Here is a 16,539-nt window from a genome sequence, read left to right as displayed (position 1 = left end):
GTATTGTGTGTAGGCCAGTAACAAAAAAGCTCAATGTAATCCATTTTCAATTCATGCTGTAACACAACAAAATTTTGAAAAAGTCAAGGGGTGTGAATACATTCTGACGGTTCTGTATATATTATTTTTGTATTTTTTCCCCCACATCAAATACAAACATACGAACATCAATTTACAGACGCACACAAACAACGACTACATCATCTGCCCAGACATACAGTTGAAGTCGGAAGTATACATACACCTTAGCCAAATACATTTAAACTCAGTTCTTCACAATTCCTGACATTTAAGCCTAGTAAATATTCCCTGTTTTGGAGCAGTGGTTTCTTCCTTGCTGAGCGGCCTTTCAGGTTATGTCGATATAGGACTCGTTTTACTGTGGATATAGATACTTTTGTACCTGTTTCCTCCAGCATCTTCACAAGGTCCTTTGCTGTTGTTCTGGGATTGATTTGCACTTTTCGCACCAAAGTACGTTAATCTCTAGGAGACAGAACGCGTCTCCTTCCTGAGCGGTATGACGGCCGCATGGTCCCATGGTGTTTATACTTGCGTACTATTGTTTGTACAGATGAACGTGGTACCTTCAGGCGTTTGGAAATTGCTCCCAAGGATGAACCAGACATGTGGAGGTCCACAATTATTTTTCTGAGGTCTTGGCATATTTTGATTTTCCCATGATGTCAAGCAATGAGGCACTGAGTTTGAAACACATCCACAGGTACACCTCCAATTGTCTCAAATGATGTCAATTAGCCTATCAGAAGCTTCTAAAGCCATGACATCATTTTCTGGAATTTCCAAGCTGTTTAAAGGCACCGTCAACTTAGTGTATGTAAACTTCTGACCCACTGGAATTGTGATACAGTGAATAATAAGTGAAATCATCTGTCTGTAAACAATTGTTGGAAAAATTACTTGTCATGCACCAAGTAGACGTCCTAACCGACTTGCCAAAACTATAGTTTGTTAACAAGAAATGTGTGGAGTGGTTGAAAAACGAGTTTTAATGACTCCAACCTAAGTGTATGTAAACTTCTGACTTCAACTGTACATGCTCACACCCCCATCCCTAGTGCCTGCATTATTGTTTGCCACATGGCCTTAAATTGTACCAATTTGTTTTTCTCGGTCGCCCATGTTATTTCAATATTTCAATAATACATCACTTGATTGTTCCATTGTGTAATGATGGCGGATTGATTTCCAGGTTTTTAGTAAATGATTTTTCAAGATGAGAAGAGAATCGTCCAGCCCATTGTGTATCTCACTACACCCCCATATGCCATGTCTTGAAATATGCAGACAGACGGATTAAAAGCATGGAATATTGAGTCATTGTTAGTTTTACACTTAAGACATGACTCTGCTGTTGTGCTGTAGAATTTGTGAATTTTGTCTCTTGTAAAGTTTTGTTTATACTGGATTAAGCGTACATTTTCGTTAACTGTAATTTTGTTACTTATGCTCCAACATTCCCTCCATCTTGTGCCAACATCAGTTATTTTTAAGTCTTGGTTCCAATAGTTTATATTTATTTCTAAGAGGTTGGTTGTCAGTTGGATATGCTCTCTGCAAGGTTTTGAATGTCTTACCTCATATGAACATATTTTTCTGACTCAAATAAGATTCCCTCAAGGTTGCTCTGATGTCCAAAAGATTTCAAATCGAAATGTCATGATATGTAACTTTAAATTGCATGTATACAGAACAAAAATGTAAACACAACATGTAAAGTGTTGGTCCCATGTTTCATGAGCTGAAATAACAAAATCCCAGAAATGTTTTTATTAGATATATTATTTCAGCTGGAAAGTTGAAAGTTTCCAAAGTTTTGAATAGAAAAGGCCATTCAAGACGGTCTAAAGTCTTTTCGGCATCAACAGCCATTATTGACAAATCTTTATCTTGTTTTTTGCATATTGTATTAAACTGAAACATGTCTGTGTATTTGTTTGTGTCTATTTTTAATCAATCCTGTTTGATTGATATGTATCAAGTCTGGTAAGACATTTGTCATTCTATTGCTTATATGCTTTGCTATTATTGTATTGTCACAATTTATTAAACTTATGGGTCTACAATCAGCAGGGGACTCTCCAGATTTTCCTGGTTTTAATATAACTGAAATAACAGTTTGATACATGGCATTAGGAGGTACTGAATTGAGTGACGTGTGTTGTCATTTGTGTAAATAGGGGCAGTACTTTGCCCCAAAATGATAAATAGAATTCTATGGGAAAGCCATCGCTGTTTTTAGTGATTGTTTTTTGCCTGTTGATAATTGCTTCAGGGTTGTTGAGTCTAAGAAGGCTACTGTTGATTAATTCTGATTTATATACATTTTCACAGAAGCTTTTAAAATTGTCATTAATCACATTGTTGTTTCTAATTACCGTATTTGTATCTTTATCTATTAAAATTATAACTGGTTTAGCATTTATTCGTTTTGTGAGTGAGAGCTGCGAGATATTTACCAGATTTATTTGCCATTAAGTAGTATGCTTTATTTGATTTTTACCTGTAGTTGTTGGCTCTCTTCAAAAATAAAAGATCGTATTCCTGCTTAAATTCAGAAATTAAATGTTCTTGTTTACCTTGTAAAGATTTGTATGGGCTTTTTCTAAGATAGCTCTGTCCTCTATTTCTACATTTGTAATGGTAAAGGTTTTTATTTTTTTGTTTATGTATTTAATACATTTCGGGTCCAGAAGATGCACTCTGTTCATTCTACAGATTCTGTCGCTAAGTGTATTTTCTGTTGATGTAATTAAGCATGATACCGGACAACGATCCGACATCACTATATCATTACTTTTTTAATCCAGTAAATTGTTGAGTGCATTTTTGGAAATATAAATGTTGTCAATTCTTGATTTGCTTTTCTTACTTTGAAAAAAAAAAGTAATAGTCTTTGGTAGTTGGGAGTAGTAATCTCCAAGTGTCCTGTACATTATTTGTAGAGATTTTTCAGCTTCTTTGGAGGCTCCCTAAATATTCATTTTTTATTACTACGTCTGTCAATCTTATCGAATGTGTAATTTGGGTCACCTGCCCTAAATAATAGTTCCTGTCTGGATTTGATCTAATATAGCTTGCATTCTATCTAAAAACACCAGATTTGCCCCTGGTACAAACACAATATCAAAGGCTTGGGACTATAAGGTTCTATCTGCATTCTTTTCTAAATTGAGTTATTGACATAGCCTTGTTCTGTTCAATGTTCTCTACCTATATAGTACTCTTAATAACCCAATTCATGTTGTTTAGTTAAAAAAATATAAATATAAAATTGCTGACACCATTCAAACCAATGAAGGTTCGGAAATGTAAAGCCAATTATCTCAGAATCATCTTTTTGCAGACAGAACCTTATAGTTCCAAGTTCACGATATGTAACAGACTTTTTAGACTTATATACTGTATGTCACACAGTGTCTGGATAAAATATTCTACCCAGGAATATTCAACACTGAAATCTGTGTATCTGTGAGTATTTTCTGCTGACAACAATGAAAATGTATATTTGTCTTTAATGCAAGGTTTGATCTTAATGTCAGAAACTATCCAGGTGAATGGTTACTTTTTATGTTAAAGAGTGGAATGTTTTTTCTGCTGGTGCATCCTGAGGTAGCTCCTCTCTGATAACCTCTTCCCGCAGTGCGTACTGGCGAATGGTCTCTCTCCCGTGTGGACCTTCAGGTGCATCTTCAGCTGGTCCTGGCGGGAGAACCTCTTCTCACACTGCGTACAGCTGTAGGGTTTCTCTCCTGTGTGGACCCTCTGGTGCCTCTTCAGGTGACCAGCCTGGGCGAAGCGCATGTGACACTGGGTACAGCTGAAGGGTTTCACCCCTGTGTGGACTCTCAAGTGCCTCTTCAGGCTGAAGGAGTGGGAGAAACTGGCCCGGCACAGGTGGCAGCCGAATTGTTTCTCCCCCGTGTGTATCCTCTGGTGGATCTCCACTTGTTTGGGAAAACTGAAGGCTTTCCCACAAAACGAACACAGGAAGCGCTTCTCTTTGGCGCTGCCACCTTTACTGATTCTGTCTCTACTACTGTCATTTGTCAATGGGCTTGTGTAGCCATTTAGTGTTGAGGCATTGGCATTGTCTGAGGTCTGGTTTAACACTAGGACAGTGTGAGGAGGACGAAGGCCAGGGAGTGTCTGTGTTGTCGCAGGGTCCATGTTCCAGTTGATAGATCCTATAGAAGGCAGGCTGAAGGAAGCACTTGTTTGGGGGTTAACCTGAGGCGCCATCAGTCTCTCTGAATCACAACTATAGGAGCAGGACGGAGCATCGCTAGTCAAGTCTGTGTCTGTTCCCTCAAGCTGCATACGGACACCTCCCCGACCCCGCAGACCAAATCTATGCCTCGTCCTGGTCTCAGCCAGTCTGTTGTCATGGAGACGAAGTTCAGATGTTGTTTTGTGTTCGACTGTCTGTTTCTTGTTGTGGTTAACAGTGTTGTTCCCCAGCCCAGAGTTGAGGACGCTGTCCCATCCCCTGACCTCCACCATGTCACCTCTGGTCCAGGCCTGCTCGGTGATGTTGTTCCCTGGGCCCTTGGCTGCACCCGTCTGGTTCTGGGAATCCAAGATGGCCGCCCAGTCTCCTCTGTTAGCCTCCAGCCAACCACCTGCTGGAAGAGGTTAGAAAATAGACTTTACGAACATGGCAGAGAACATTCTACATATGGATTCTTTTTTTTTTGTCAATCACCTGGTCAAGTTCATACATTATAATGTGTTGTTGTATGTAAACATAAGTTGCATTGATTTCATTGAAGAAAAAACAATAGCCAGGCGCATCACTATTCCCATTGAAGATCTATTACTGTATGTAGGCTATATGTGGGTCTTTCTATAAAACTAGGGTACCAGTGAGGATTTCCTATGCTGGACAACTTTTTTTCATGTCATTACATTAAAATATAAGGGGGGAACATGGCTATATTCAATAGAATTCACATTTAACCCTTTCTCATGGTGGGTATCTTGATAGATTTGTCCAAAATCGTGTGACATAAAACACTGCTTTTCTGTCCTTGCATTTATGGCTGTGTACGTTGTTGTTATATCATATATTAAGCATTAATCAGTTCAATTATACATTAAACTTGAATCCTGGATCTAGCTTTCGGACAGTTTTTTGTACAGAGATCTCAGAAATGAAGTGTAACTACGTAACATTTTGTGTCTCCTTACACTGAGTGTATAAAACATTAGGAACACTGCTCTTTCCTTGACAGACTGACCAGGTGAATCCAGGTGAAAGAGCTATGATCCCTTATTGATGTTACTTGTTAAATCCACTTTAATTTAAATATATTTATGCAACTTTAGTTGTGATACAAACATTAGGCTATACGTTTTGATTTTTAATACATTCTAGCTGCATGATGCGACTAATGATGATTTGAAAAAAGTCACATGAAAGGCATGAGCTCTGCTCTGTTTCTTGAGCAGGTTGCACACACTTCATCAGTCTCTCATTCACAATTTGACAAGCACTTGATAATATTTTCACCCATCAGACTATTCTTAATTTAATCTGGTCTTTACATATAGCCTACTAACAACATATGTGTGGAATTATTTTTGATTTAGAATGGCCCACAAAAAAAACGTAATCCGTAGCCTGCACTCCAATAGCGAATGGAGGTTACGTGCGGTACGTTTTTAATATGCAAATATAGGCTGCACGTCCATAAGGCTAGGGGAAGCTAAACTTTACCTAAAGTAAATGTAATTCAATTGCCAAATTTATATTGCCTAATGAGCCTACTGTTTATACAGAAATAAATAAAATCATTCAAAATTGCTTCTAAAGCATGATTTGGCCACAGAGGATCATTAGCTTCTTTTTTTTTAATGACTTGTGGATTGTTTTAAATCGCTTTGACTACAGTTGGAAGGAAAGGCAGCGAGCGCAATTTGGGCAGATTATTGTTGAGTTGCAACTGTCTGTGAAAGTAGAGGCCAAGCCAGGCATGTCTCAATATTTCAAAATACAATCGCGGGAAAACATCATTTGGAAAGCAAATGGTTATTGCGGTAAAGAGAAGACAATGAAAATACTAATCTGTCTTTTAGTTATCAAAATACTCAACTTAATTGAGCGAACAACAGTATAGACAGTATATCTTATTGGCACCAGCGGATATCATCGGAAAAAAGTGAGCACTGTGCATATTCACTATTTATCATTGTTGGATCAGTGCTACTTAAACGTTTGTTTTTGGATAATAATGTCCTCCTCCAGTTTAGATGGATGTTCTATTCTCTTTTTGTCTCTCCCCTTCTCGTAGGCATATTATATGGACGACGTGGTTTTTATTGATCTGTTTGTCATTGTCAGCAGAATAGGCTACCCTGTAATTTGTCGTATTAAAAAGATTCTGCTAATGTCTCCAGTAATATAAAGTGTAGTAGAATTGCATGAAATACGTTTATAAAAGGCCACATTTTTCCCATGCAAAGAAAGAAACGTATCTGATATAGCCTATAGTCTAGTCCTACTCTACGCTATACGCGCTCAGCCATGCATTGAACAGTATTTTTTTGCGAACAGTGATTGAGTCATATTGTTAGCCTAAATTACGACAATCCAATCTACTCATCACATAATAAATAGTAGGCTATCTTACAGAAGTCTGCAAATGCGATGATGCCTGGAATGCATTTTTATGGTGAAAAGCGGATTAATGTGCTTAATTGTAAGAATTTAGCAATAAATATAGCAACACAAGAAAGCTGGGATCCTCTTTTAAATAGTGGCCAGTCAAAACTCGGGTTTTCAAACGCAATGACTGGATTTATGAGAACACATGTTTCACTAGGCTCTGTAGGCTATGTGCTCTCTAACCATGTTCCATGGATCCTAGGACTACAGGCTACATTTGGAGTTATTTGGCCACTTTAATTGTGATACAAACCTTATCAAAACATATAGGCCAGGCTATATGATGTGTGCGACTATGATTTGAAAAAGTAGCCAAAAAAAAGGCATGCGCTGTTTCTTGCCATAGACTGCACACGCTGGGCATCATTCACAAGTTATAATATTGCCACCCATCAGACTATTCTCAATGTAATCTTGTCTTTACATATACTAAATAATATATGTGTGAAATTAGTTTTGATTTAGAATGGACCATTATCATGCACCTGTTGGAACAGAGGCAGGGGGAAAAAATACATATCGTATGCAGTTCATTTTCATGCCAGCCAGGTAGGCTACTCCCGTTGTAAAGCAAAGCAATGTGCTTAATATTAGGAAAGTTGACAAATAAATATAGTAGGCCTAGCCTATAGAAAGCTGATGGCATCCTCCTCAGAGTGATTAGAACAGGGCTCTCAAATCAAATCAAATCAACCCTCTCCAACCCTGTTCCTGGAGAGTTACTGTCCTGTAGGTTTTCACTCCAACCTCAATCTACACACCTGATTCTAATAATTAGCTGGTTGATAAACTGAACCAGGTTAGTTAAAACTGAGGTTGGAGCGAAAACCTACAGGACTGTAGTTCTCCAGGAACAGGGTTGGAGACCCCTGGATTAGAGTGACAATAGAGTGCTGAGTACTAGGCCATTAGCGACTGGCAGTTAGCAAGTTTGGTATGCTAAACTCAGCACTCTATTGTCAGACCCTGTCTTTCAAAGATAATTAGTAAAAATCCAAATAACTTCACAGATCTTCATTGTAAAGGGCTTAAACACTGTTTTCCATGCTTGTTCAATGAACCAAACAATTAATGAACATGCACCTGTGGAACGGTCGTTAAGACACTAACAGCTTACAGACGGTAGGCAATTAAGGTCACAGTTATGAAAACTTAGCACACTAAAGAGGCCTTTCTACTGACTCTGAAAAACACCAAAAGAAAGATGCCCAGGGTACCTGCACATCTGCGTGAATGTGCCTTAGGCATGCTGCAAGGAGGCATGAGGACTGCAGATGTGGCCAGGGCAATAAATTGCAATGTCCATACTGTGAGAAGCCTAAGACAGCGCTACAGGGAGACAGGACGGACAGCTGATCGTCCTCGCAGTGGCAAACCACGTGTAACAACACCAGCGGGACAGGTATAGGATGGCAACAACAACTGCCCGAGTTACACCAGGATCCATCAGTGCTCAGACTGTCCACAATAGGCTGAGAGAGGCTGGACTGAGGGCTTGCAGGTCCTCACCAGACATCACCGGCAACAATGTCGCCTATGGGCACACACCCACCGTCGCTGGACCAGACAGGACTGGCGAAAAGTGCTCTTCACTGATGAGTCGCGGTTTTGTCTCACCAGGGGTGATGGTCGGATTCGCGTTTATCATCGAAGGAATGAGCGTTACACCAAGGCCTGTACTCTGGAGCGGGATCGATTTGGAGGTGATGTGGTACCCTTCCTGCAGGCTCATCCTGACATGACCCTCCAGCATGACAATGTCACCAGCCATACTGCTCGTTCTGTGCGTGATTTCCTGCAAGTCAGGAATGTCAGTGTTCTGCCATGGCCAGCAAAGAGCCCGAATCTCAATCCCATTGAGCACGTCTGGGACCTGTTGGATCGGAGGGTGAGGGCTAGGGCCATTCCCCCCAGAAATGTCTGGGAACTTGCAGGTGCCTTGGTGGAAGAGTGGGGTAACATCTCACAGCAAGAACTGTAAAATATGGTGCAGTCCATGAGGAGGAGATGCACTGCAGTACTTAATGCAGCTGGTGGCCACACAAGATATTGACTGTTACTTTTGATTTTGACCCCCCCTTTGTTCAGGGACACATTATTCAATTTCTGTTAGTCACATGTCTGTGGAACTTGTTCAGTTTATGTTTCAGTTGTTGAATCTTGTTATGTTCATACAAATACTTACACATGTTAAGTTTGCTGAAAATAAACGCAGTTGACAGTGAGAGGACGTTTTTTGCTGAGCTTACTAATGACCATCAGCGACAGAGTGCAGTTTTGGAAAAGCCTAGTTACCGTGACTAAACAGTCACGTGGAATTTGACTGTGGTCATGACTCGTGACTGCCGGTGTGCTGGTAATACGGTCACCTTAACAGCCCTAGCCACGCACACCGGTTTGAGTGTGTCAAGAACTGCAACGCTGCTGGGTTTTTCACGCTCAACAGTTTCCCATGTGTATCAACAATGGTCCACCACCCAAAGGACATCCAGCCAACTTGACACAACTGTGGGAAGCATTGGAGTCAACGTGGGCCAGCATCCCTGTGGAATGCTTTCGACATCTTGTAGAGTCCATGCCCTGTTGAATTGAGGCTGTTCTGAGGGCAAAAGGGGGTGCAACTCAATATTAGGAAGGTGTTCCTAATGTTTTGTAAACTCAGTGTATATTACGGGGTAAAAACCGTTTTCATGGGCACACAAATCCCCCAAAATGTATGCGATTGCAAAATCGAATGCTTCCAACCCAATGAGTCACCTTACCTTGATACTTAAAACCTAAATCGATACTGTCATTAACGTGGTTCTTCAATAATTATGCAAAATACTTGTTGGATGCACATTTGGTGTCGAGCTGTTTAATTACACTGTGATATTTTCACACCATCTGATCCAGGTAGGAATTTTCTGAATGACAGTCAAGTGAGGAACAGCTACTGTGATAGCACACGCGATGCAACAACAGCCCAAGTGCTTGAAAAAAGGTGTTCGCGAAGAATGTCCAGCATATTTTGGTGTCTCATTCGTTACGCCTGTGAAGACAGTTGTGCCTGGATCCAAGTTGGATCCAATATCCCTACCAAATTGATGTTGACCATCTGTTGTTTTCTGCTTGATTTAAAGCAAGGTCTCGTTAGATTTAACAGAGAAAGCATCAAGGAAATTTTCATGTTTTCATATGTTTTTGTCTCGGATTGGACACAGTCTACTGTGCGCAATTGTGTAGGATAGACTATTGCGCAACACCCAATGCTATTCCTATTAATTATTCTGAATATAATGACAATTTACATAGCCTAGTGGACTTCATCACAATATGATCTGGTAATGAAATAACATGACTAATACATTTTGGTTTCCATATTACAGCTGCAATTTTAAACAATACAAGGGGCTTAAAGTAGCCTACTTGAACTTGAAACTCAGAAATTTAAATATTGGAATTGGCCTACCTTGAAAATTTGACATTTCCTCCATTTGGTGCTTGAAAAGTCCTTGTAATTATTGTAGCCAATTTATAAGTTCTCCTGCTCCCTTATAATTATCCCTGATTTCATTTTTGATCCATTTTTGTGAGAGATGTGGCCACTTTCGTTTGTTTCCCACCACTTCAATTGAAGGGTGTTGCACTACTCTGTTACAGTAAACCACGTGCGGTTATTATGAGGATGACAACATCTAAGGCTGGCTTCAACTTGGCTTTCCATACAAATCCTTCCATTACAAAAGGAACCTGGTATTTGGTCGCTTTCTCATTATAAAAACAGCGATGGTGAGATTCAAATGGTGAGATTAATGCTACAGCTATTCATGGCTTTATTATGTGTGCCTGCATCAGAATGTAAGAAATAATTTTACAATTAAGTGCTTGAAAATGTCCCTGAAAATCCTTGAATTTGACTTTCCAATGTCTGCATGAACCCTGCTTAAAATATGTATAGTCCTATGTTGTTGTATAGGTGGAGTTAAGGGACAATTTGCATACATTCATCTAAGTACACACGTGGAACTGCATGAAAATCACTTTTATTTTGTTTCAAACCATTTAGAAATGTTGATCCCAATGTCACACATTGGCCCCTTTTATTTATAAAAAGACCCATGTATGTCTCCCTTACCTTGCTCCCCCATCTTTAATCCACTCAGAAGGTCCATGCTCTCTGGTCCGTCTTCAATCGTCTCCTCTTTGACTAACAGCAGATCAGACTTCCCATCCTCCATGTCTACTGACTGTAAGAGATACGGAATGAGAGGATGTTGGATCAAGAAATCTGATATGAGCACCCTGCTATGGAGCATATTCTGATTGGGCAATGAGGAATTGCTATGAGTACTATGCAATCATGTTAGATAATTTGATTACTTGACACTCTTTAAAACTGGTCAAAACCTGGGCCCGTATCCACAAAGCGTCAAATAGTAAAAGTGCTGATCGAGGATCAGGTCCCCACCTGTCTATATAGTCTTATTCATTATTATCTAAAGGGCAAAACTGATCCTAGATCAGCACTCCTACTCTGAGAGGCTTTGTGGATACGGGCCCTGACCTAATCCCATTCAGACAGTAGTTTACAGTGGGCTCACCTTAGTGAGACTGTGTGTGGTTGTGTGCTGCTCAGCTGGTTCCACTGTGGGTTCAGGAGGAGGTGTAGTATGGTTGTCATCTATGACCATGGTCCCCTCAGGGTTCCCCAGACCCTCCTCACACCCCTCCTCCTTCACCAGCAGCACCTCTGGACCCTCCTCCTCCTGGAAGAGAGAGGTGATGCAGATTACACAGACATACACTCCCTCAGGTACGTACACACACAGATAATAAACACACTTTCAACATGGAGTGTTTACCCATCCCCACTATGTTTGAGTCCTATACTGTAGTTACAGAATGACTTCATTGCTGTTAAACCCATCATGGTGGACATAAATATGTTGTGGGTAAAAACAAGTCAGCTATGATAAGTCAAAAGTCATCAGACACACCTGACTAAACGATTTTGACGTGTACAGTAGGTGTTTTTTAGTGTGTGGGCATGCGTAGGTATATTTAGTAAATGTATATTGGTTATAAAGCGCTGTTGGATGTATGCAGAATAAGGTGAGATCAGATGCGATATTAAAGAGAGTCTCTGTAGCTAGGTTTCCATCTAATTGGTGACACATTTTCATGCAAATATTCTCAAATTCACATAAAAACAATATGCGCATTTTCCCACCAGAGACGTGTTTCCATCAAATTGACTTGTTGGGGATAAAAGCCTGTGTGTGATGACGTAGTGTACATAAACATACCTTATACAGTTAAATCTACTAAGTTAAATGGGTTTCCATCACATTTTCAACTCTATTGAGGTTTTTCTCAACAACAAAAAATTAGCAAGTGTGCCCACTCTGGTATTGGCAGTGCCCACTCTGGTATTGGCAGTGCCCACTCTGGTATTGGCATTGCGCTCTAGCCAACAGCTCTATCTGTGCACTGTTGGCTAGAGCGCATGTATAGCGTACATTTTGAGATTATTATGGACAAAAGAGCGAGATTATTTGTCAAACGGCACCCAAGCATCAATTATCATGTCACCAGAATAAGACCCTCTATTTATTGGAAAGGAGCATCAAGCTCATCACTGTGCACATTCACCACCCTGTGAAGTTCATCATTATTTATTTCATCTGTAGCCTAATAAACTGCATGCTTTCCCGACTTGTCGAGGACCACACAACATAAAAATGTTTCCACCGACATTTCTCGCATAATTAATTGTATCAGTCACAAAAAGATCCCAACTTGTCTAGCGTATTTTGTTTTGTCGACATTTGGAAAGTTTACCGAAAAATTTTCTGTTTCCATCAGGCCTGTCGTGACATTTTTTATCCAACATGTACTTTACTCGCATAAAAAGGTTGGATGGAAATCTGGTTAATTAAAGTCTTTTTTGTGTTTATTAAACATAAACAAGTGTTAAATAAACCATATGAAAACATAATATAACATACACAGTACAAACACAATATGTAACAGACCTTTTAGGCTTATATATGCTTATATATCACACAATATGTCTGGATGCAATATTCTACACAGGAATATTCAACACTGAAATTTGTTACTCTCATTATTCCAAATGCATCTGTGGATCTTCTCTACTGACAATGAAAACTCTACTTTATCTTTCATGCAGGGTTTAATGTAAATGTCGGAAGCTATCGAGTGGAATGGTTAATTACTATGTTATAGAGTGGAATGTTTTTTCTGCTGGTGTATCCTGAGGTATCTCCTCTCTGAGAACCTCTTCCCGCAGTGCGTACAGGCGAACGGCCTCTCTCCCGTGTGGACCTTCAGGTGCATCTTCAGGTGGTCCTGGCGGGAGAACCTCTTCTCACACTGGGTACAGCTGTAGGGTTTCTCCCCTGTGTGGACCCTCTGGTGCTTTTTCAGGTCGCCAGCCTGGGCAAAGCGCATATGACACTGGGTACAGCTGAAGGGTTTCACCCCTGTGTGGACCCTCTGGTGGATCTCCACCTTTTTGGGGCAGCTGAAGCTTTTGTTACAGAACATGCAGAGGAACCGTTTCTCTTTACTATTGCCTGATGTGGCTCCCCCTCCCTGAGCCTGGGCTCTAGCCCTGTCGTTTGAGTTCAATACCTGATCGAAAAGGACGCAGCCGTGTGAATCGGAAGGCCCCATTGACGTGGACACTGCGTCGCGATCCCTGAGCATGTGTAAAGGGGAGAGGGTGGCGACATTTGGATGTGTCGCTAAGCTTTCCCTGTAATCTAAGAAATCTCTGCCCTGTGAATGTCCGTCTCCTAGGTGACTATCTGCATTCCATGTGGGAGGAGCATCACCCTCCACTTTCACAGTCACCTCATCTACCACTATAACCTCCCCTTTCTTATCTTGGCACCCTTCAGAGTATACACTACTACTGTACTGGTTCCAGTCCCCTCTAGACAGATCAGTCTGAGTCTCTAAACTCAAGGGCATGTTGCCAAGGTCCATCACTGTAGCGTAAGAACAAGACGGATCATCACCGCCAGTGTCTAACGCGTCACCATCACCATCCTCACAGGAATGAACCGTCCTCTGGCTCTGGTGAAATACCGGTAAATACTCTGAGCCGGGAGCAGGAGGACAGCCCAGTCTCCCCAGCCCCAGCCTCTCTGAGTCTGATCTGTGGTCAGATCCTGTATGTAAGAGTCTGTGTGTTACAATTAATGTCTTGGTGTCTTTCTGTGACTTGAGGACGGCGTTCGGCGTTCCACTGACCTCCGTGATGCTGCGTTGAGTCCTGGGCTGCGCTGGGGCGGTGGTGGGGTCCTCCATAGCTACAGGGGGCACTCCAGTCTGGATGTCTTTGCTGTGGCGTAGGTCCTCCTCTCCTTCAAACCTCTCCAGCTTGACCCCAGGACCTGCAGACTGACAAGAAGAGAAGAGATTATTACCAGTACATGAGTTGAATTGGATAACATTGTTGTAGGGAAGTCTCACAAGCTCCCCTATGGCAGATAAATAAGGGTGTTCATGAATAGCTGAGGGGAGCCATTCTGAAATAAACAGGCCACATTGGATGTACATTTGATGTAATTTTTATCTAACACTACTACACTAACCTCTATCACGATAATGTGCTGGGTTGAGGTTCCACTCCCCTCATCAACAGTGATTGGTTGGTCATCGCTCCATGTATTGTGTCCCGCTGGCTTCAGAAAGCTCTTGTTGCCTCCAGTGAGATGTCCTTCACCTGAGAGAGTGATTGGGGGAAAAGAGGTGGTTAGGTTAGGGACTGTCAATGCTCAACTATATATTGTACACCATTGACAGTTTTGACACTGTATAGAATTGGCAAGGATGTAAAGTAACACTTTGCATAACTTATTGATATACTATTTATAGATCGATTGAGTATAATCCATGCATCATATTGTATTCAATTAGTAAATAATAGGAAATGCAGTAAACATGAATCTGGTTAGAATATGATATTGTGTCAGTGCAAGATAGCTAAGTAATCAGGGGAATTATTGCATACTATCCAAAAACTGACCATGACCCAATTCTAGTTAACCATATGTGGTTAACACATGTGCAGAGGGGAACGGGGCGACAGGCACTGAGTTATATATGAACGGCGACACGCCGCGCCTTCTGCAAAATGTACCTCTTGCCATTCCTCTGTACCGGTCGAGGATCTTGACACTACTGGTACGATTGGTGAGGACGCGATCTCGTGTCACCTTCAGTTCCAGTAGCTGTAGTTTCCTCCGCAATGCCCTGTTTTCTTTCTGGCTTTGAGAAATTTCCAAACGAAACACTGCATAATCGTCGTCTACGAGTTTACAGATCTCTGCCACGGCGGCATTCGCTAGCACCTCCATGATGGAGGCTATTTGAGTGTGAAAAACCATACAGTTAGCCATTGTTAGCTGACGTTAGCAGTTAGCTAGCATTACCTAGATAACATATATCTGCCAAGTCCTGTCTCCAACGCAAATTAAAGACTACGTGGGGTAAGTATATGATGCTGTGCAGTTAAATTAGTCATATTTTGAGTTCCATGGTGTTAATAAAGGTCTAAATAAAAACGCTAACGTGGAAATTGTTCTTGGTCGTTGTTTACTTCCGTTTACATGGATGTAGGCGTCATAGTTCAAAGGGTGTGGCTAAATGAAAAGGGTATGTGCTGGTGATGCTCATGAAACCAGAGGTGCGTTCAGTTCGCTTGCACGTTTACTACGTTGCGGAAGGGTTTGTGCTGAACAACACGTTTCCCCAAAACGTTCTTGAACAGACTTTGAGGTACTTTTGCTCCCGTTTGGTGGATGTGTCAAGGTATGGCTTGAAGCAATGAGCGAGGTACTGTTTTTAAAGGGCAGTGGCCATGCTCTGACAGTGTTCGCCAACTCATTCAGTACAACACCGTTTCCGTTCAATTGAATTATCCATCAAAGTACTGAACATAGCCCAGTTTTAACCATGGTAGCAAATTGAGTTACAAAACCATGATGCATCTGCAAAAATCAACTATGTGAATTTAATCCGGATGCATTTCGGTAGTCATTTGATACAATTTTACTTGAGAAAAACCGAATTTATTTGAATAAAACAGAAAATATGTTGCTGTTGTTTGTCCATAGAATGAATTTGTTAAAAAGTGGGACATCATATAAACTGGGACAGCTTAACCCTTAGATACCCGACCCAGTTTTCCTTGCAAAAAAAAATCAGGAGTGATAGGAATGCTCAAGGAGACCCCAAATAACATTTCTGTGGGGTTTGGTTTGCATCACTTAATCCCCGATGTTAAAAATACGTAACAAACTTTCAAGTAACTTTACTTCGCCCAAAATTAAGATTATTCTTAGAAAATGTACTCTGGCGTCTCTGGACATTGTATAAGCATTTTGCTTGATTTTGAATTTCAGAAACTCACATTTTTGACAAAGTAGGAGGCCATTTGGAGGAGCAGAATTAACGTTTTTTAAATTACCATTTATGATTTTCAGCGCCAATCTCTGATAGAATAATTACAACGATTGGCCACCAGAGGGTGCCAAAAAAGGTTTATTGGGATGTTTTCTTGTAGATAGTGGTTTCCTTTTATGTATTGATCATGTACAGACACTTTACCAGGTGTTTAAAGACAATATTACATATATGTAACATTGGGCTTTAAAGGGTTAATCCTGACCTTTATTTATTGGTCTGACAAGTGAAAATCAAAACTAACAAAATGTAACAAAACGTGGAAAAAGTCCAGGGGTCTGAATACTTTCCGAAATCACTGTAAATGCACAAACTGTTCTGAACTGTTTCGGTTGGGAAGTGTGTGGCCGCCTTAACACTGACTATATATT

The 16,539-nt window shown here is 40.8% G+C and overlaps 1 protein-coding gene across 1 annotated transcript; it reads right to left on the bottom strand.

The window, feature by feature from the left end:
• Window positions 1–1,909: 1,909 nt before the first annotated feature.
• LOC311110321 (uncharacterized protein) lies at window positions 1,910–15,334 on the bottom strand. The gene is made up of 6 exons (XM_084188863.1): window positions 14,844–15,334; window positions 14,296–14,426; window positions 13,952–14,101; window positions 11,272–11,436; window positions 10,806–10,917; window positions 1,910–4,646 (listed from the first exon to the last, which is right to left on the bottom strand). The coding sequence occupies exons 1-6, from the start codon at window positions 15,100–15,102 to the stop codon at window positions 3,595–3,597; spliced, it is 1,869 nt and encodes a 622-aa protein (XP_084044989.1). The 5' UTR covers window positions 15,103–15,334; the 3' UTR covers window positions 1,910–3,594.
• Window positions 15,335–16,539: the final 1,205 nt, after the last annotated feature.

The sequence above is a fragment of the Coregonus lavaretus genome, assembly GCF_964263955.1.
Source record: "Coregonus lavaretus genome assembly, contig: SUPER_35_unloc_3, whole genome shotgun sequence".
NCBI classification, from domain to species: Eukaryota; Metazoa; Chordata; class Actinopteri; order Salmoniformes; family Salmonidae; genus Coregonus; species Coregonus lavaretus.
This window is presented reverse-complemented; position numbering and strand designations above follow the sequence as displayed.